Raw genomic sequence first — 23,025 nt, forward strand, 5'->3', positions numbered from 1 at the left:
CTTCTCAAATCAGATTTTTAGGACTGACTGTCGTCCACATTGTTATTTGAAAGTGATCAAATCAGATTTGTGTAGGTATTACATCGTCAACCTATCTGCATTGGTTGCTGTGGTAACGAGATAACGACATACAGTAGGTGTGCATTCACACTAGCAGATACAAAAGACTCAAAGCTACACAGCATATTTGTAGCTTTGCATCTTTGTAGCTGAAATTGAAATCATCTCGTTTTTGTAGCTGCTTGTAGCTTTTGTGGCAGCTAAATGTCTTTGTATCTTCATGTGGCTACATGGCTTCTATTGAAAACGAATGGTAGCTGCCAGTGTGAACGCAGCGTCAGGTTTAGCCTTACCGTATACTCACCGGTTGTGGGCTTATAGATCTGCTATTTTCCATGAGCAATAGTAATGGTAGTAAGTATCAGGCTTCAGTGCCAGATCATGCAGAGTGACTGAGTCGCGTCTTTAGAAGTCGGATTTGAATGAATCGCCTTTAACGGAATAACGGCACATCAAAATGTGTTTCAAATTTGATTAGCTAAATTCCAGTTTCCATGTTTAGTTCTCGCTGTTCAGATTGTGATTCCAATCCTAGGCCAGTCAGTGTGACCATAACAGCATTGCAGGTATGGATATTGTATACCTGCCGCAGGCCACATGATGACACAGGATGTGTTTAATCAGACAAGCGAGTCATTCCTGACAAAGGAGTCTGACTAAACCCTATGACCTCATTGACCTGTGTACACAATGTCAATGTAAGTGATGCATTTCTGTAGCGACTTCATCCAAAACGCATTGCAACATGTGCAATGCCCATTTGACTATGTATGTTTCTCCCATTCACACACTGACAGTGCCAACCTGTTCATCGGGAGCAATTCAGTGTCTTGATCAAGGATACCTCGACGCAAAGCCAGGAGGATCAGCCGGGGACGAACCATGAACCTTCCAGTTCCCACGCAGCTGGTCTACTCTACCTCCTGACTGACATTTTGGAAGTAGGTAACCAGTCTATATGGACCCTGTGTCTGGTCCACACGCTGACAACCTTCCTATGTTAGAGGGGGGCGGGAGATGCTATCTGAGAAAATTGCGGCAATAGTGGGTGGGTGAAGGTCAGATAAGAGCATTGAATGGTGCATTATCTGATCCATGGGTGACGTTAGTGGTTCATAAAGCAGTGGGATCTGGCTGGTCTCTAGCCTATAGTGCACCGTATGGAAACCTGAACTCGGCACGCACACACACACACACACACACACACACACACACACACACACACACACACACACACACACACACACACACTTGTGACTCATTTCCTCAGCTGGAAAGAGGGGGATGCCTCCCACTGAGTTGGGAACACAAAGCCTGCCTCCCATCCGAACCTCGTCACACACCGTTATGGACGACATCTGGTCGAAGCCTGCCGTAGGACAAAGGTGGCAGCTGACATTATCCTGCGACGCTCGGGACAAATAAAAGCTAAACTTGCAACAAAGGTCATTTCCAGGAGGGTGCCAATTGAAATACGGCACTCCTCTCCGACACACACATGACGCAGCCCCCTTCGCTTCATGTTTATTTTATTTCAATGTCTGCATGGCCATTGCTCAGGATATATTCATCCTCTGACTATAATTTGGGGGTCCTTTGTGTGCCCAATGTGTCAGATCTTCCCCACAAAACCATGAATGTGCAAAAGCTGCTCAATGTCAAGCTACATATAGGTGGTTGTGTTAAGATAGTGAATGTCTTTTATGTACAGTTGACCCCCGCCTGGGTGCTTTGTGAGCGTTGTCATGAGCCTGAGAGTCAACTACAGTGGAATCTGAGGAATCTATTAAGACTGTCCTCACACTTACGTTGAAGTTGGAGAGTAATGTGACATTGAAAGGCTCTGTAATCAGGAGTGAATCACTGCTCTTTGCACTCTGTTTAATCACTTAAATCTTATGTACAGTACTTTGTTGACTGGGGTCGGCCAGGGGTCTGTACTTGGCCACCTCCATTTTTCCCTTTACACAAAATCTCTTTGCCGGTGAATGTTCACCTATTATGGGGACTCTAGGGTTCATGTAAAGTGTCACCTCTGGCCCCTTTGACGCATTTGTCAGACTACATTTGTATAAATGTACATCTGACCTTGGCTTTTACACATGGTAGGCTACTACAGCACAGACTAATCATTATATTAAGTGTCACATAAACAACAGATGTCCTTTGACATAGTGTGGTTATAATAAGAATCAGAAAAGTAGTTTGTTGTAAAAAAAACATTTTTGCCCAAGCTCCTCGAACTCCTCGAAAATCACACCTGTGTGAAGTGAGGGGCGCTCTTATCATCGTACATCATCAATGCCGACTTCTTACTGACAGTGGAGAGTTGAAAGCCTCCTACAACATATCAATGTTTGTGTTATGCAATGTTTGTGTTTACATTATGACGTAAAATTGTCCATTCATTGTCAATTGGAATTTAATATTTGTGTAGGACAAACTTGGGCTCACACACTAAAAGCTGGACATAGGAGGGACTAGCGCCCCTCAAAAACCACAAATGTCTTATCTGACTGTCAGTGGGTCTGCGGAGGACGCAACAAATCTCTGTGTTTGGGGGGTGAGCACCAGCTAACCTCATTGGCGAGCCTATAATATTTGGTCAGTCGGGACTTGGTTGTATGGTAATGAGTACGGCACTAGTACTCTGACAACGCATATATTACTACGTTCAACGTAGTAATATATGTTACAATATTTATTTATCTAAATCAGTTTCACCTCTACACCAGGGGTTCTCAACGTGGGGTCTGGGGACCCCCAAGGGATCCCTGATAGTTAGGAACTCTAACTAGGGACATTTTCAGAATACATTTAACTCTCAATAAGCATTTCAACCATATCTTCTTCATATTATGGCACCATTTGTGAGTTAATTGGCTCTGTGTCTCATTGGTGGGCTTTGAACATTTCAAAGAAACCGACCTACCAATTATTGATGAGGTTTCAAAGCTAATGGCCTACAGCCATGCATTCTCTTCCTGGAATGAACATGCTTAAATTGAAGCCATTGTTCTTACATCAATAAAAGGTAATACCACCCCCTCTGAGACAGAGTAATGTAGACAGGCATCATTTCTGTAGTAAATGCTCAGACTATAGTCTGAGCATTTACTCATTATGTGGAATGTGGATATTATGGATAAAGGCTGAAAAGTGAATCAAATGGGGGTCTGTTAAATAAATGCATATCAAACTGGGGTCCTTTGAAATGAAAAAAGTTGATTCATCACTAATCTAAACTAAACATTTTAAACCTCTTCTAAATATTCCTGCGATCGACTGAGAGAGCAGCACGAGGGTTAAACATATGCATACCATATGGTTTAGCAAGGGGTTTGGTCCATTGCTGCCGTGATGGCCAACAGCAGTAGGAAAGGAAAGGAAAGGAAAGGGGAGGGAGCCTAGAGCAGGGAGGGGATTCTAACAGAACGGAGAATCTAAACACCTGCACACTTGATGGTCACTCCAGGCAGTCAGACAGCAAGAGCCTCAGAAAAGGATAAAAGGACCACCACCGTCTTGATTACGTCAAGTGTTATTGGAATCAATATCGGACAACTTAAAGTTTTAGACACAGTGTTCGGGGATTAGTTGTTTTGTCTTGCGACTGACCTGCCTGGCATTTTATTTATTTATCAAGGGAATTTATTGAAGACAGTTTCGTGCCGCCTGGAGTTTATTTTTCTCGTCGAGATCTGGGAGCGATTCTTCAGTCCGGTGTTGTGCCAACGCGCGTTTACGCACGGAATGTAGCGATACCATCTCGTCAGTCTTGAATATCCGAAGCCTTCGTCCGCCGGCGGGTATAGAACAAACAAACAAGGTAATTCCCTACATGTTTTTATGTCTTAACTCATGACATGCACTTGTGTTGTAACTTGTGTAGTATGTCTGACAAAAGTGTAGATGGTGAAGACTAGAGAGAATGAGTGATAGCCGTTAACCCTACCCATGACAAGCTGTTATCTGATGGCTCCTGTCTTGGGATGTGTTGAGTGAACAGGTAAACACATGACTTCACCAGCGAAGGTCGACCGTTCGAAGATTTTCTGTTATGATGATTTGTTGTGCTTGTGTATATAGTTGTCTTTCTACAGCCTGTCTATTTCTTCAGAGTTCTTTATTTTTTATTTTATCCAGTTGAATAATGATTTTCTTTCTCTCAGTCTGTCAGACAGAAACAGAAATTGCTTTTGTAAATTGTGAGATGGCCAACATTGGTATTGGTAGGTACTTCGTAGCCTACCAAATTTGCCATCCATCAAAATAGTTCAGGAATCAGATTCAGTCTGATTAGATTTGTTTCTGTTGGCCAGGATGATATTGAATCAAACGTGGTATCCATTTCACATTGACTTTGATGATTTGTATAGATTTCTGTGAATTACTGCAGTTTTTTATTGGTATCACTGCCACGATAATGGTGGATGGTTTGTTCACCATCATTTTGTTACAAGTCCCTGATGGTCCAGGTCTGGCACTCTGGCTACACCGAATTCTTGAGAGAGAGAGCCAGTGGGTCCCCACAGTCACACACCTGCGGGGGGGGGGCACAATTTAATGGACGTTATGGACTCAGCTTTGCCTTTTAGTATTCATAATTTATAGCCTATATGGAATAGGCTCAAGCAAAGTGCAGATGCATAATGAATGCATGAGTTAATGTCTAAGTTATTGGGCTGTAACCTTCAACACCCTTCAACACTTCAATGCTAGTGTCCCTGTTCTACGGTGAACATTAGGCAAAAACATTATTTGGTGTAAAGCGAAAAATTAGCGGTCCTAGTATTATTATCAACGCCCTGACTCCGGTCTCCTGTCAACTAATATATACTTATAACAATAAAACATTATAACAAAAATACATTTTAGAAACTGGAGCACCTGTAGTAGATTGCTTAGTAGATGTGCTTTGATGAGATTAGAGAGAGAGAGAGAGAGAGAGAGAGAGAGAGAGAGAGCTCTATCTGTATTGTAAAATAAGTAGACAGTAAGTAGACCATTATCTATAGTAATGAATAATATAATTACTCAGAACAGGAGTTGGGTTGTGTTTCCAACTTGTGTGCAGTCTTTACAGTTTAGCCTTCTATCCATAGTCCTCTAAATAAAGAGTAGGACCACTAATGTTATACAGAGCAGGTGTGTCGATTTGGACATTACATTCTTTCATGCCAAACGATAAATCTGCTGCTAACAGGCTGCGTGCCAATCTTCTGATCAGAGAGATCAGAGAGAGAGACACACACACACACACACACACACACACACACACACACACACACACACACACACACACACACACACACACACACACACACACACACACACACACACACAGAGGGGCTGTCTCCTGCTCTTCTTTCATCCTGGTTCTATCCTTTCTCATAACTGTCATAAGGCACTGTGCAATAATACTCATTTTCCATTTACATTTTTTTCCTGTTGTTTAATCCAGATTTAGATCTCTGTGGGTCGGTTACCTGCATGGTGGTTACCATGGCAGCCTGTGGAACCCTGCCTCTCCTGCTGGCCTTATGTGTTTACAGTATCTCCGCTCTCCAACTGTCCGCTCCACGAGTTCATCTGTCCTTCAAAGGTGAGCAGATACGCATCACCTAAAACCCCACGTGTCAGACTGGGATGGACGCGCACTGCAGTGGACGCTTTAGGCTGGGTTGGGTTCTATTGTTTCCCACTCACAAGGGAAAATGTGTGCACATATCCAGTTATCCACGGTTACAATTGACACGTGTGTGCGCTGTGCACGGCACGCACACATGCATGAACAACAATAAACACATGCACGCATGCATTTGCGCGCACACACGCACACACACACACACACAGTCACACATACACACGTGTACACAAATCTGTAGAATGTAAACACGCACGTACGCTCACTTGCACGCACACACACACACACACACACACACACACACACACACACACACCAGTTATGTTTCCCTTTTATACATAAAGAGCTTATTTCCTGGCTCCTGTCAAACAGCGCACCACAGAAAACAAAGGGTGGATGTTGCGTGTGGTTGGCTTGCACTGTGCCCTTCGATACTTGTACATGTTGTACAAGTATTTTTCCTCACACCCAGCAACCCCCCCCAAACACGTACTCACGCACGCACACACACAAACAGTCACACACACACACAGCTGTCTTGTTTCTTTGCTCCTGATGTTTAACCTGATCACAATAGTGAAACAGCTAGTGCAGTGTAAATACAAGCTAGGGCAGATATCAGATAGTTTGTGGTTTTTCTGGCTTTTCTTGAAGGGTTTGGGTTTTCCCCCACAATGTCTCCTCCCTGTCGTCATTAAAGTGTAATGGTAGAGCACCAGGTTTCAAATACCTGGATGACATCTTTGATCAGAACCAGCCTGGAAGATTACTGTTATTTTGGCAACTCAGTGATGATGTAGGCACCTCTTTATCACACACACACACACACACACACACACACACACACACACACACACACACACACACACACTGAAATCATTGTAAATAAGAATTATAACAAGTATGATTCACATTTAGATAACTAGAATTTCGCGGCCGCTCATCCCAGAGTTACGTTGCCACGCACTATGGGAAGAAGGAAATTGCGGGAGTTGACTCCACATGTAGTAACGGATGGGTTATTAGTTATTATTATGTGTCCTTATTAGTGTAGTGTAGTGTAGTCAACACGTTATGGCTCATACACACTGCCCGGTATTTGCTCCGATTATGCTGTCGGGGAGCATTTTTGGCGCTGGCCGACAAAACCCCTGATCTGACGTTAAGCGGTGCCCAAAAGTTATAGATCACAAAGGCTTTGCTTTGATAATGTTTGTAGTAAACAAATGCATTGCCGCCGTGAGTGTGGACGGGAGGCATCTTTGGTGGCACTGCAATGAGCATTTTTTGGCGGGTGGTGTCGAGTGTTGGCGTTGGGCGCGATAGGAGGAGATAGATCCCGGACACTGCGAAGGTAAGTGTGTGACGTCACTGCCGTGTGAGTGTGTGTGGGTGTAGTGTGTAAGATGGTGTTGTGGGTGTTGCAATAGCGACGTAGCTGTTGTGGCTTTGGGTTTCTTGCCATGTGTTGGGTACAAGTTCTCTAATATATAATAGATTGCTCGTAGCTTTCATGTTCTTTGCTTTACAGATTTGTGTTCACACGATTGGCGTCTTGTTAAACACCAATAACTACTGAACATGAGCAGCTAGTCTGGCCTGTGGTGGCACGCTGGTGGATGACTGGACAGTGCGTCAACCACTTAATCGATTCCATGTCCTTCCCTGTCTCTACCCTCAGTTTCCTGTCTTTCTATTATCCCATCTAAAAATAAAAACACAAAAAAACCCCACAAATATATTAACTACTTAAGCACATACCTCAGTCATCATACGACGGTTAGTGAAAATAAGTACACAATGCGTTTATGAAGAAATGCCAACTTTGTTGATTTGAAGGAAGAAGATCTGCAGATCTTGATCAGAATATTCAAATAGTTAAAGAATCATCAGGAAGTGGACTGTCTGTTTTATATATAAATATATTTTGTAATGTCACATACAATATTGTCAGGATCTGCCTCATTTGCTTTAATTTTTGTGCTAAAAGTTTGGTGTTGAGACCACGTTGCACCTTGTAGTGTCAACGTGGATTCAATTAGTCAATTAGGAGAATATTTTGGATGATCAGTGAAGCAACTACTGAATTATATCTCACCAATATTTGTGTTATATAATGGCAAGGTAACAACTTCTACCAAAAGGGTAATTTTGCTGGAAGAAAAAGTAAAGAATTATGGCCCAATTTGAATTAAACACAATTCATTTTGCAGCTGTAAGGCAGTTTGCACTGCCTTTTTATTTGACCCTTGGCCTTGACACTAATCTCATTCAGTAAACAGCTTATAGTGTGCACACTAATGTAGAAGAGTTTTTGTCATACTTGAGGTAATATATGCAGTAGCCGAGCCAATATGTGACAACTGAGAAGTGCTAAGTTATTGTTATGACATGTAGGCCGCCAAAATCAGTCCATTCATAGAAGTCATTAAGTAACCCTTCCCCCAAATTCCAGAGAATTGGTGGAAAAGTGAGATTTACTCCCCAACTCTGTTTTCTGCCATTGGAAGGATTTATTGTTCATTGTTTGTGACAGGGACACTCTTTGTTCTCATAGGCGCCTGTGGAGGAGGTTTTGGGAGGGGGGTCGGGGTGGGCATGTGACTTCGCTGAATGAACATGCCCGCCTTGGTGACAATCTGGGTACCAGAGGCCTGCAGGGGATAGAGATCTCACATTGTTCCCGCTGTCTCTGGGAAGTTGTGTGATCCCACACTTCAGAAGGACTGACGGACGTAACTGTGACTCAGGATTGCTAGACAGCAAATACGCTATATAATTATTAATTAAAGCCACATTCAGTATCTCTGCATCCTAGTCACTTTCACCCGGCATCCCTATGCTGGGTGCGAACATTTGGGAAAATAGCAGTTCTGCTATTTTCCACATTTCTGTTATTAGAATAGATTTATTACAGAATTCTCTGTACTGTATGTGGGGACTAGATGACACCATGGAGTGGAGAGAATGAAAAAATAAAAAAATATATAGGCCTATATATATATATATATATATATATATATATATATATAAAAAAATGCAACCGACATGCACATCCAAGTCCCAGACCTACTTGGCAGGGTGCTGAATCAACAAAAGTTTCACCATGCAGGAAAAATAAAATCTGCACACCAGGTAGCTCCCATTTCCAAAGATGTATTCTAAAGTTATGTGACGTTTCGAGCACCTCAGACTTTATAACAAAGTTTGAGGAAGAGCCTCCGTGCTCAAAATGTCACTCAACTTTACAATAAATTGGAAACCCAATTTATTTATTATAACACCTGCCTGGTGTGCAGAATTTATTTCTTCCTACATACTGGAGAGGGATTTTACTGAGGACCCCCTGGAACCGCCTCAACATGCCTTAATATGTTACCCCGCACCCCACTTTAAAAACAGCTGTCTTAGGGAGGCTCAGAGTGTGGGCAAGGTAATTGTTCCAGCAGCATTCTAGTGATAACTTGCTATCATCTTGTGTTACGGAAACTTGTAATGGCCTAAGTGATCCTATTACTTGGAACAAAGTGTCATAACAGTGTTGTTAGAATGTTGTCAGGGGATAAGTGTTTTGTGAATGTTTACTAGATGTAGATGATGCCAGTACATTGTCTGCTATTTACAGAAGATGGGGACATCGATCGTGCATGGTGTAGGGGTGTGACGTTGCCAGTTTTAGCCTATCCTCTGAATCCACTAAAACCCTCGTCCCTCGTGGAGTTTGGCTTGAAGGTTTGTTATCCTGTGTTTACCTCTCAGGAACAGAACCGGACTTGGCCCCACCTCCCTAAGACCCCAACCCCTGTCCTGTCAGCCGGAGATCCGATTGCATGGCTTATTTTAGTGGCACGTCTACTGCATCCTGTTAACGTTGACCTCAGAAGGAAAGATGGCAGAGGCACTTTGATGTAAATAAAGATATTCTTCCCGCTGCCTGCCTGCAAAGCCTGAAGGTCTCTGATCTGTGTTCTCTTATGTGACTGCGGGCCTGTTATCGTTCACATGCCTTAGCCATATGTTAAGACTCTCTCTGTACACATTGTACACAAGGGAAATCCTCAGTGTCAATTTAGCTCCTAGAGTGTACAAATGGAACCGTAACACTGACACTTTACTACTACTAGTACTAATATGTCGCACAACATGTTTTTGTTTCTGATATTTGTTGAGCGTGACCACAAACCCCAAGAATGTTATTTAGATAGCATGTTGTTTAGACAGATGCTAGGTTTGATGTTTACCTGGTATCCTAGTTTCTTTGAAGCACTATAGTTCTCTTTGTACTCTGTGTGACTATTTACCCTGTCGTTTGTTGACTATGGGTTCAGACTTACTCGGCTTACTCTGATTTCACACTTGTCACTCTGGATAAGGGTGTGTGCTAAATGGCTAAATTGTAATTGTAGAACACAGATTACTATCTGATGTCAATATAAATTAAAGTATTGCATCAAAGCATAGTTGGGTGGTTATACATGACTGACACTGTGTACACAGAGTAAATCCTGAGTCTTAAGAGTTAAATTAAGACTTGGGATTTTGCCTTGGGGGGATTTCATGGTTGAAACAATTTACATTTTGAAGTAGAATGCTGCAGAGCAAAGTCCATTTACCTTGCAGCAAATGAAAATGGTTTAATCAGAGCGTTCAGGGAGAACACGTTGTGAAACAAAAGAGCAGAGAGACGTTTCCCCGTTTTCAACATGTCTTAACAACTTCATGCTCTGCTGAACACAGCCGTGCCCGCGATGCGAGGAATTATCCCAGAGTGCAACCAGGCCGCCGGTTTCTTTAGAAACGTGCTTTTTTCCCCACTGAGCTCTGCAGGGCATTTAGTGGCCTTAAACTCCATCACACTTGGAGGGCATGAAATATTGAGATCTTAAAAGCAACGCCGTTTCTTAAACTGCTCTGAGATGGGTTATATTTAGTCTTTGACACACATTTGACTGAAAACAAGTGAGAATGGCGTGGGTCCAGCCAGGGGGTTGTGAGGTCATTAGAAAAAAATGAGGCATTTCATGTGTGAGATGCCAGAGAAATAGTATGCAGTATGCACGTAAGAAAGGGACACGTTTGCTCCCCCTGCTGACTGGTGTTTGTAATTCTTTGTGATGCTTTCTTCAACTGTTGATGTTCTCATAGGGACAGATACAGTGAGACCAATAGAGATCAATATTTTATTAGTCATGTACTGTACGTTAATTTAGCATAATAATTTGACTTATGTTTACACCTGTGAAGGGTGTAATCAAATGAATGGAAATTAACATATTAGACTATTAATTATAAATAATAATATATCTGAGGACAGTGGTTGTCCCTGGTATATCAGAGCATGATATTGCACTGCCTGTAGGTACATTTGCTGAATTTGTACATGCGGTGACATAGACCTACTTCATTTAAAAGTTCAAGTTTCAACCTTTTATTTGTTAAATGCTCAAAAAGGCATCACTTGACTTTTTAATTTTCTTCAGCCTTATAAAGTAAGATACAAATAAAATACCAAATAAATCAAGACTAAAAGGTGAAATAAACTGTAGTACTATAGTGTACTACAGCATCTATAATGAAGTGACTGCAGTAATGTTGATAGTGAACACTGTACAGCACAGAAATGTGCATTTCTATGTTTGTGTGTTGAGGAAATATTTCGTGTAAGTTTCTGGATGTGTGTGTACTCTGGTCCACAGAGCTGATGGTTTTTGAATGTGTGTGTACTCCTGGTCCACAGAGCTGATGGAGACTCGGGCAGCCAGACCTTTCAGTTTCTCCTTCAACACCAGTGACTATCGCATCCTTCTGATGGACCAGGATCAAGGTCGTCTCTACCTGGGCAGCAGAGAGTACCTTGTGGCTCTGGACATGCAGAATGTCAACAAGGAGCCCCTCATAGTACGTATTTTAAGCCTCATTTATACTCTGTAGTACGATGGTGTTGCTTTTAAAAAAGAACACATGTTTTTAGCTTGTAGGTCTGTTCTTTTAGATTCTGCCTTTTTAATTTCATGGACCCTCATTTGATACATTTGTTTATTTTATTTTATTTCTGGGACCCCAACCATGTAAATTGTTCATGTGTTAGTGTGCAGGTGCAGATCTTGTGTTTTTGCTAAAGATATGAAGCTCGATATGAAACAAAGGCTTAAATAAATTTGTATGCATTTGTACACCCTGAGTTACCGACCAGTAAAGGTCCATTTGATCTCTTTGCGGTCCCATACCCCGAATTGAGAAGCAGTGGTCTAATATCTGGAAGTAATTTCTGCAATGGGTTCCGAATTCCAAGAGCAGATCTCCAATGGAATTTTACATTGGGTTTTTGCTAAATTAAGAAATGAAACAAAGGCTTATTTATACAGTTTTGTAATCCTGTAATCTTGTAATTGGGGCCACTGTAGTTTAGTGAATAGAGAGGCCACCTGGTAATCAGAAGGTGACTGGTTCGCACCCAGCTTACTTCAAAGTGTCCCTAACCAAGACATGCTTCCGACGTCTGAACAAACTTCTGGTGGTCCATAAGAAAAAAGGTTCCTATTGACAAGACACCTTTCATACTCCATACTGCCAACTGAACTGTTCTGAGAGATGAGCCCTGAGCTCTGTCTAATTGGTCTTGCATGGTGGAATTTCCCTATGAGTATTAATTATTGTTGAATGAATGTGGTGTAATTATACCTCCTTATCTGGAATCCAGTATCTGGTATCGGTTCCTGGTATCTGGTATTGGCATTGTTCTTTGCATGATTATTATTGCTATTCAGTTACTGTATGTACAGTAATAATCCCTGGTGTTTGACAGCTGCTGTACGTTTGTCCCCCATAGATCCACTGGCCTGCATCTGCAAAAAGGAAGGGAGAATGTCAGATGACTGGGAAGGGAAGACAGGTGGGCTCAAGATTCTATATCCTGATTCTTTCTCATATAGCAGGAAGCGACTGTCCTTTACTGATAGCTGAAAATAGCGTAGTATAAGTAAGGCTTTTCTCCCTTTGGTTCCCAGGGAGAGTGTGCCAACTTTGTGCGGTTGATTGAGCCGTGGAATCGGACTCACCTTTACACCTGTGGAACCGGAGCGTACCAACCTATCTGCACCTTCATCAACAGAGGATGGAAGTCTGAGGTGAGCCCCGACGAATAGCTTTAAACCCTCAAAACAACAGTACACTTTACAGCAGGGATAGGCAACCCTTTCAGGGACATTTATGGTCACTTAACCGCTTTCCAGGGCTGACGTGATAACTCAGTGCCAGACAGTGAAATACCATTGATTTTACATCTTATTATAGACTGCAAAATTAAGCGTAGAATAAGTAAGTGTCGTCCCAGACGGCACGACACATGCACGTTATGAGTATAATTTTATCACCATAGATTTCACTGTGTAGGCTAGTTTATGAATGGAACACATGCGTTTCCAATTGCTGCGGATGACAGTGTGAAGGCAAACCGCAGCGAATTAAATATGCAAGAATCCCAACTTCTCCGCCCATTCGCATCGAGTCTACCGAAGTATTAGGTGGGAATGTGACCTATCTTAGTAATCCAGTCTAATCACCCCGTCATAGATCAAAAAGAGACAGTTGCCCACCACTGCTTTACAGCAAAGTTTCACTGCAGTAGAGCTGGGTATACATCAATATTTCAGGAGTACAAACTGGGCCACTGATTCGTCATATTAACAATTAATATTACATTTCCATATTCCATTGTGACATTTTAGCAGTCTATTTTTACGTGTTCCGCTCATTTTATCATGTGTCTTGGCAGGACTACCTCTTCAGGCTGGTTCCTGGCTATGTCGACTCAGGGAAGGGAAAATGTTCCTACGACCCCAACCAGGAGAACATTGCTGTTCTGATCAGTAAGACCGATTTCTTTTACGGTTCAGTACATTGGCTCAGGAGGCAAAAATAGAACCCCACACCAAACCTTTGGATTCCCTTGAACCACAATCTGTTCTGTTTCTGTTGTGGTCTTATCACATCTGTGCAGATGGGAACCTATACGCTGGTGTGCACATTGACTTCATGAGTACGGACGCAGCTCTCTTTAGGACCATGGGGGGCAGATCAGTGATCAGAACGGAGCAGTATGACTCCCGCTGGATGAATGGTGAGTCAGTATGTGTGCATCGATATAGAAAATGTTGTTAATAAATGATCAAAGTGGTTGGTTGGTTTATGATTCCTTTCACTGTATTTGACAACGCTCTCTCTCTCTCTCTCTCTTTCTTTCTTTCTTTCTTTCTTTCTTTCTCTCTCTCTCCTAGAGCCCGTGTTTATTAGGATCCAACAGATCCCTGACAGCGCTGAGAGGAACGATGACAAGCTCTACTTCTTCTTCCGCGAGAAGACTCTGGATTCGGGTGGCGGGTCAAGTCCTAGTGTGGTGGCGCGGGTGGGGAGGGTGTGTCTGGTGAGTCTCACACACTGAAAATGAAGTCACGTAATGGATCACTGTCTATATCATGATTAATCATGGTTTAACGATCAATTAATCAATTGTGTTCCGGCTTGGATCAATGGAACCCACGTAGTATATACTTAAAATAAGTTTGATTGATACAGTATCACTATGAAAACAAATTTTTCAAGGTTTTAAAGAAACAAATCGAAAAATAAAACTGGCACAACCAGCTGAACGGCAGGTGCAGGACCTACAGTGGAATAAGATAAAGAATAATAGAAGTCCGCACACTGTAACCTTTCAAGAAGCTCCCGGGCAAGGCTTTGTATCGGTAGAAACAAATACAAAATAAAGCCTTACCTGGTAGCTTCTTGAAAAGTGTGCTGACTTCTATTATTCTGTAAAGAAAATAAATACTACCGGTATGTCATTTTTTGGGGGTTCACTTGCAACACCCTTGCGTCTTGCAAGTGGACACGTGGGTCCTGGCCCACAAGTTGGGAATCACTGATCTGCATGCTTTTATATGAATCACTACTGATCTGCATGCTTTTATATGAATCACTGGTCTACATGGTTCCATATTGAACACAACATTCTTTTCCAACCTCTGAGCAGAACGACGAGGGTGGTCAGAAGTCACTGGTGAACCGCTGGACTACGTTCCTGAAGGCTCGTCTGATCTGCTCCGTGATAGGAGAGGATGGCGTGGAGACGGCGTTTGATGAACTGAGTAATGCTACTATAAAATCACTCACCAATATTGCAATACACGTTGACAGTTGGGTTTACCTTACACCTGTTATACAGTAAGTGTAAGGTAAAGTGCAGATATAAGGTACTTTCAGGGCATGGATTAATGCAGACGTTGTCGCCTGGATCAACGACAGGTCTGCTCCAGGTCTGCTCATGAGGGGTGCGACAACGCAAGCGTAATAACACAATCCAGTCTAGTCAGTCGCGGGGACGAAAACGAGCACACGCGTGACAATTTCACGGGACCGCGCCCACATAATTACACCAGTGCGTTGTCGCCCCTTGACTTCTCTGCGTGTACAGAAAAGATAGTGTCTGCTTTCACTACCGAAAGTTCATACAAGCTAAAAATAACATTTTCATATCGGCCTGATAAAGATATTGGCTTTTCAAATAAATATAGGCAGATACCGATATGGTGAACAATACATAATGTATCCCTAACGCAAACTAAGTTTTCAAAGGTTTGAGAAAATACTTAACGTATCAGACCTCTACAACCTCACAATACGTTGCATCTCGCAGGGGAAATGCTGTTGTCATAGCAGCAATGGCAAATTTGGTGTGAACTTGTGAACGTGTGGGTAGACTTTGCACCCCCAGGCCAGGTGTGCCTTGTTGTGAGCTTGTAGATCGGCTCTTTTTGCTGCTCGATACCGTCATGCATGCGACGCAAGTAAACAGACGAAGTGTTTTGTAACTGTCTGGAGCCCTTTGTGTTATTGATCGATCTATTTAAATATCTTTCCAGGGGATGTGTTTATCCAGCCGACACAAGATGAAAGGAACCCCGTGGTTTATGCTCTCTTCACTACAGCTGGGTGAGCAGATTAACCATATGTGCAGAATTCAGATATATATCGTACTAGACAGCCATTTATCTGTTCATGTTCCTGATTGCCTCTCTCCCCGTGTTCCAGCTCCGTGTTCAAGGGTTCAGCGGTGTGTGTGTACTCAATGGCTGATATCCGCAATGTCTTCAATGGACCCTTCGCCCACAAACATGGACACAATTACCAATGGACGGAATATACAGGCAGGATCCCCTATCCTCGGCCCGGAACAGTACGTCTCTCATGAATCAAGAATCAAACGGGGGTTTACACATGGGTTGCATTGATCCGGAATGTACATTTGTTTATATTTGTAAACTCTCCGTGTCTGAAATATGGCCGATTATGTCATCTTGATCTTGATGATGATGGCCTTGAGGTCTTTGACCCAAAAGTTAATCATCTGTTCAAGGAAGCAGTAATTTCGTTCAAAGACACACTGCCACACATACAGGGTACAACATTTGTTCATATCGTTACAACATTATAAAGAGGGACCCCACCTCTCTCTCTCTTCTCCTTGTCCCCAGTGTCCGGGAGGGACGTTCACCCCTGGAATCCACTCCTCCAAACAATTCTCAGATGAGGCTGTGAACTTCATCAGAGCTCACCCCTTGATGCACCACCCAGTGTATCCCATCCAACGCCACCCTCTAGTGGTGAGGACCGGCGTAGACTACCGCTTCACTGCCCTGGTAGTGGACCAGGTGGATGCAGTGGACGGGCGGTATGAGGTGCTCTTCCTGGGGACAGGTGAGAGATGGGCAACTACCATACCATTTGATCCAGTAACTAGGTGGTCAAGAAACAAACTACCACACGATTTGATCCAGAAACCAGGTTGTCAAGACAAACTACCATACGATTTGATCCAGTAACTAGGTGGTCAAGACACAAACTACCATACGATTTGATCCAGTAACTAGGTGGTCAAGACACAAAACAAATTCAGAATGCTTGGTAAGTTGGTAACTGCAGTACCAAAAAAGATGATCAAGCTTTTTTTTATATCCATCTTCCACTACAGATCGTGGCACGGTCCAAAAAGTAATCGTTTTGCCCAAAGACCCAACCAGCATGGAGGAACTCACTTTGGAAGAAGTCGAGGTTTTCAGGGTATGTCTTAAGTATGTAACTGTGATTAGTTTAATTAGAATTATTGATATAGTGTGTTTTATCCTACTGTTAGTTTAATTTACAGCATTGCATTATGTGGGTACAATCACAAATGACACATTAAGGCAGTATAGGCTAACATTTTGTAAAATAGTGAAAATAGACAATCTGCAAGCTTGTAGATCGGCTATTTTTGCTGTTCTTTGTACGACGAATTATAGATTACGCTGTCCCGAAAATAGTACTGGTCTCAAATGTTGAACTGTAGTGATGTCTTTTTGTACGTTTTATTCACAGACCAGGGCTGCTGTGAAAACAATGACGATATCTTCCAAAAGGGTAAGAGAAGTCCAGGGAAACGGTGACAGTGATGGATATCTGATGCAAACTTTCACAAGCATACTAAATGGAGAATAACTTTGTTTTCTTTACCCCTCCAACAGCAACAGCTGTATGTGTCATCAGATGCGGGGCTTACCCAGGTGTCCCTGCACCGCTGTGGGGCGTACGGCCGGGCCTGCTCCGACTGCTGCCTGGCACGAGACCCTTATTGTGCCTGGGACGGCGAGAGCTGCACCGCATTCACCCCTTCAACCAAGAGGTCAGAGGTCATATCATGCATTTACAATAGAGATGCACGATATTGAAATTATGACCGATATCCGATTATTATTATTATTTTAATCGGCCGATACTGATTCAAATACCAATATTATATTTACATTTATATTGAACTCATTGCTGAATATTTAAAACATAATTTTTTGTTTTGCTGGTGATATTAGATGGTAATATCCCATAACAGCTGACGCGCCTAAACACTTTGACCTCTATTAACGAGTTGCCCGAGTTAATTCATTGTAGAACACTTTCCCTGCGATTCACGAGTTGCCTGAGTTATGTTTTCATTGTTTAATCCACGTTTTAAATCCACCGGACAGAATGGGATATGAGACGCGTTTTGATGACGGCATCGCAAAAAGGTCCATCACGCCGGCGTGCAAAGGGTTCTGGGAAATTGAGTCCCATTGTTTACAATGGCGAATTTGCCGGATGAACAAGCGGGCTGTTGTTGTGATCGCCGCTATGGAATACTTTTCTACACTACAACAAGCGATTACACCGTTTTAAAGTGGATTTTCATGACAAGCAACTCAGTGGTTGGTGCAGTGGCTGTTCAAAGGTAACTCTATAGAATACCGGATGACTCGCCCCGGTGCTTGCCCGTTTTTCCTCCCGGAATTGTCACCAGTGAGGGGGATAACTTTGTAATATGCTATTGGCTGTTTGTATTCTTTTTGGAAAAATATAAAAAGATACTCCTGTAGAAAGGCTATATTATTTTTACTTATATTGACCCTATAAACAATTTAGTATTATTTAGTATTATGTAAGGTTTTGCACACTCAAATGGTACCTCGTCAGATAATCCCCACATAGCCTACAACAACTTCTGTGAACAGACTTCAATGTAGTAGCTTTTCATAAATTATATTTGTACTTAGGCTGTCTGCTGTCATGAAAGTTTATAGTTAGAGAAATTAAAAGTCGGGCTGTCTGCTGTCCAGCCTATCCCACCCCTCACTGGGGAAAATTCTGTGAGGAAAACAGAAAACGGGGGAAACGAGTCATCTTGTTACCACTCTATACTTATGCAGTCTAGGCTATTAGACCGCCGTACATTGCCGGCATTCAACCTCTTAAAGAGACGGAGACGGGCAGACTAGCTGCTCTGCGATTACAAAGCCATTGACAGTCACATTATTATTGTGTCATCAATATCTGTGAAAATAATCTGGATTATTTTTAGACCGATCCGATACCGATATGGCATTTTTATGGCCGATTTCGATATGCTACCAATTATATCGTGCATCTCTAATTTATATACTTTATAAATCACTTGACAGTCGAGAACAAGGAGGAAGGTATGTCGACAGCGAGGCCTTAAATTGAGACTCATGAGGCGCACCCCAGTGAGCTGCTAGGTGATGGAGTGCCTGCACCGGGCAGCCTCGTGCATCATCGGGCGTACTGTCCGAGTTGGCAAACCATGATGGATTGCTCCCTTCCTCCGCGCATCACCCGCTCCCTCCATGTGCCTCAGCCTATCACAGCTCCCTTCCTCCGTGCATCAGCCTATCACAGCGATCGGGGCCTATACGCCCCCCCCCCCCCCATAGACTAAATGCACCTAATTCCATTAAAATCAATTTCTCTGTTGTTGTTGTTTTTTTCTTTCTTCAAAGATAGATAGAAATGTACCTACTGTAGGCTATATCCCCCCAATGTTACAGCACAATAGGCAACAACATGCACAAATAGTCTAGTAGCCAGAATGTGAACCCGGACATGTTGAGTACACCAACGTTTTATGTTATAAATGTTTCGTATGGGTCCCCAGCATGTAGAAACTGCCGGATGCTAACTTGCATATGTTGAGCAATTTTCGTAATTGCCATAATATGTGACCATACCATTAACAACCTATAGAAGGCAAAATATTAAAAATGTCAAACTAGGGGGTTTTCATGATGCTGAATCCATTCCAAGCATTAGTTTAGCAAAAAATCACTCATTGGGCTAAAAACGGCCATTGCCGTCATCACAGATGTGACGATGTCATGGGGGGTGCACTGCCCGGGCTAATGTAGAAACGACTGCTTTGTGTCGATGCAAGTGAATTGCTTCGGTCGCAGTTAACTATGGAATCGTGCATTTCCCGTCAGGGTGTGTGTTTGTTGGTTGGTTGGTCGGGGTGAGAGAGCACGTGAAATCATCAGGGATGGAGCATGTGACATCATCAGGGATGGAGCATGTGACATCACGTGACATCATCAGGGATGGAGATCCCTGATGTCATCGATATTAAGCCCATATATGGATATCTCTGATGTCATCAATATTGGCCAGCAACTCTACATCTGACCTCAAACCTCAATCCCTTAGATCTCCATATATGGAGCTGACCTGTTCTGACATTCCATATGTTGATCCTTCCCCATCTATCCTTCCTCTTCGATGTCTCCCTTTTGACTGATACCGGTCCATTTAAACTCTAGACAGGCCTGCCCCAAAGTTATTAGTGCAGCCACGCAAGTTCCGAAAATTAAGATCTTACCCTCCCTGTTCTTTGACTATATAGAAGTGTCTATTTGTACGTCTCTAAATGTTTTGATGAATTGAACAAGGTGGACCCTCTTGTAAACAAGTGTAATGCTTAATTGGGTCGTCCACTCACAGTTAACAGTCTTTGTATTGAGTTTGTGCTTGAAATGTACTGTAATTCTGCAAACTGTTAATAAATATTTCAATCAATCAAACCCTCGCCCAGCAGTCTGCTGTCACCCAGGCAGATATGTTGATCTGACCCCCCATGCCAAAGCGCCAGCGCTCACCCAGCAGTCTGCCGTCAACGAGACGGATGCGTGCACGCGACCTCACTTCTCGACCCTCACGACAAATCATCTATTTGAATCAAATAATATTTTTGCGGTGCATCGTTTTTTACATCATCACAATGTCCTCTTGGTTCAATACCAGCAGGCGTGTCTTCCCCCCCTCTCTGCCTTCAATCAGTTTCCTGTGTCTCTCTATGCTGTCCTGTACTGTACTGTATATTAAATACATGAACAAACTGCCTAAAATGAACCTGCAAATTGTGTTCTGTTGTCTCAGGAGGAGCAGGAGACAAGATGTGAAGCACGGCGATCCACTGAGGCAGTGCAGAGGGTACAACGCCAAAGGTTTGCCTGTTTTTCTGGAATTTTAACCACATGAACCCTATGGTCCCTATTCTGGGCATGTCATCATAATATGCAAACATTCTACAATAATATTCAAACGTTCAGTCAAAATAGCCGATGTGGGGGCCAAGTACAAACCCCTAGGAGACACCGGGCAATGAAGTATAGTGTTTAAGTGGTTAATAAGGGCTCTTGTGTGGCCGGGGATTCTCACCACAAATATCAGTTAAGGGCTGGCTCACCAAGTAAGAGCACACATACCACACAAATACGAAAGACAACAGTGTTTTCTAGATGATGCCGGCTTGAATCCGTACTTTAATGCATGGCTTCCCTTTTCTCCCTCCACTACCTGTATGTTCCCGGTCCTATAGTATATGAATAAAAAATACTTTAAAAATAATACATAGCTATATCAGTTGATCCTCCATTTATTGCTGTACTTTTTTCCCCCAACATGTTCAGTAGAAAAACGTTTGACAGAAACAGTGCAGTTTGGCGTTGAGGGCAGCAGTGCGTTCCTAGAGTGTCAGCCTCGCTCCCCTCAGGCCACAGTCAAGTGGCTTTTCCAGAGAGATGGCAGGAGGAAAGTGGTGAGCAATAAGAGTGGTTCTATTCAAATGATAACACATACCTGTATATTCCTATGTACAGAACGACCCACCTTGAACCTGAAATCCCCTCAATATGACGTGCTTTGTCTTTTCTTTGCTGTGAAGCTCAACCGCGAGGGCGGAGTGGTGAAGACCCACCACGGCGTCCTGCTGAAGAGTCTCAACCGATCGGACGCGGGGCTCTACCACTGCCTGGCCACGGAGAACAACTTCAAACACACCATGGCGCGTGTGGCGTTGCGCATCCTCGACCGAGACATCGTGGTGGCGCTCACGTCACCGGACGAGGAACAGGAAACTGGCAACGGTGGTCCCCCGCCTGGACACAGCAGCCACAAGCACCACCACCACAGTGTCCCCCATCAACCTCAAACGCTTGCGTCCCCCGTCCCGACTCCCTTCCCCCCGGAGATTAGACTGATTAACCAGTACTGCCAGTCCTACTGGGAACAGCTCAGCCCCAAACAACGACAGCAGCGTAAACGCACCAGCCGCAGGCACACAGAGAGTCAGGAAGAGGGTCTCGGATAGAGACAACAGTGCTGGTACTGGACACTCCAGGGTGGACTTCCATATTAGACACCCCACCACTCATCCCTCTGACTAATGCTTAATTTATGCAGCGCCATACGACGGTGTCACGTGCTGAAAACAGCCGATCTACAAGTTCACAAAGCATCGCAGACACAACACGTTGTGAGCTTATAGTTCGGCTGTTTACGACACGCAACACCGTCGCACGACGACGCATACATCGGGCTTGGTACGGGTGATGCTCTCATGTCATTCACATGTATCTCAAAATAGAGGTGTAATATATTGATTTTGAATATAATATATGGTCATGATCCATTGAGTCATTATTGTATTATATGATAATTAAATAAGGATGTAATTGGAAAATATTTTGCATGCTCAGTTGTTCGTAAATTGTCCGCTGTTTGGTTTTCAATGATTCTAATGTCTGTATGGTCATGTGTAGTAGTGTATTTTAACAAACTAATTCCATTGGATGTTGTCATGTGTTGTTACTGTCCCACAACCCAGTGACCTGTGTATGTATTGAAGATATGACATGCCGCTATGACATACAGTATTCTTCCAGTTATGCACTTTGATGGTGGTGGTTTTAGAGGGAATGAGGGCTCTTTGCACACAAAAAATAGTGGACATTTTTATATACAAGCCTTTTCAAAAATGGGAATGAAACTAGCACAGGTTTGGTGTTTTCTACATAATATGCTTCCAAATGTTAACAAATGCTCTTTTTGCTGGAGAGACACGTAAGGGTAAATAATTCAGAACCACCATTAATTTTAATGTGAGTGAAACAGTGCGCTGTGTGCAGTCAATCCTACACTGGAAATGTTCAACCAAATGCATAAAGACTTAAACATTCTCGAATTGGCCTGTATCCAGTCTTATGTGTTATTTATTTTACATATTTACTCAGTCACTGTTTTATTAATATAATAAAGCCACCAGTGACAATTTTGCAGTTGAAGAGAACAAAGAATTGATGGTTTTGTGTCAAGCAACAGCTGCTTCCAATCGTACTGATTTCAAAATAAAAGCTCCAACAATAACCTGTGTATTGTTGCAACATTCATTGGTGTTGATCAGACTTACTTTTGTTTACGTTTAGATTTTACCCTGATCTATAGTGCCCCCATGTGGTTGGTTGAGGAAATATTATCTATTGCAAAAAATTAAAAACATTGGCTTGAACTTCTAGTAGGCACAAACATTAACAAATCAGCAAAAAACTACAGGTTTAGCCCTCTGGGCTTCAACCACAAACCAGTCACAATCCAGTCTGTAATGAATGAAGCTTTAATTG

General features: G+C 42.8%; 1 protein-coding gene across 3 annotated transcripts; it reads left to right on the forward strand.

Moving 5' to 3' along the window:
• Positions 1-927: 927 nt before the first annotated feature.
• sema3ga (sema domain, immunoglobulin domain (Ig), short basic domain, secreted, (semaphorin) 3Ga) lies at positions 928-22,792 on the forward strand. Of its 3 annotated transcripts, none has more exons than XM_083768916.1 (18): positions 928-1,001; positions 5,525-5,665; positions 11,445-11,605; positions 12,537-12,599; positions 12,715-12,834; positions 13,482-13,575; positions 13,707-13,826; positions 13,984-14,129; positions 14,739-14,853; positions 15,628-15,697; positions 15,797-15,941; positions 16,240-16,462; positions 16,737-16,825; positions 17,123-17,164; positions 17,269-17,426; positions 20,504-20,571; positions 21,037-21,164; positions 21,291-22,792. In XM_083768916.1, exons 2-18 carry the CDS (start codon positions 5,554-5,556, stop codon positions 21,714-21,716), a joined length of 2,280 nt encoding a protein of 759 aa, XP_083625042.1. In that variant the 5' UTR covers positions 928-1,001; positions 5,525-5,553; the 3' UTR covers positions 21,717-22,792. The 3 variants fall into 3 exon arrangements, with proteins under 3 accessions (XP_083625042.1, XP_083625041.1, XP_083625043.1); XM_083768915.1 differs by lacking the exon at positions 928-1,001 and adding an exon at positions 3,531-3,889; XM_083768917.1 differs by lacking the exon at positions 928-1,001 and adding an exon at positions 3,531-3,889 and having other exon boundaries at positions 21,040-21,164.
• Positions 22,793-23,025: the final 233 nt, after the last annotated feature.

Source organism: Protomyctophum parallelum, assembly GCF_964188405.1.
Source record: "Protomyctophum parallelum genome assembly, chromosome: 7".
Lineage (NCBI taxonomy): Eukaryota > Metazoa > Chordata > Actinopteri > Myctophiformes > Myctophidae > Protomyctophum > Protomyctophum parallelum.

Excerpts from the sequence above, each read along its gene's own strand:
- sema3ga (XM_083768916.1), top strand. The coding sequence starts at position 5,554 with ATGGTGGTTACCATGGCAGCCTGTGGAACCCTGCCTCTCCTGCTGGCC. Across the intron at positions 15,698-15,796 it reads GCTCTCTTCACTACAGCTGG|CTCCGTGTTCAAGGGTTCAG; the intron begins GTGAGCAGATTA and ends CCCGTGTTCCAG. Across the intron at positions 16,463-16,736 it reads GGTGCTCTTCCTGGGGACAG|ATCGTGGCACGGTCCAAAAA; the intron begins GTGAGAGATGGG and ends CTTCCACTACAG.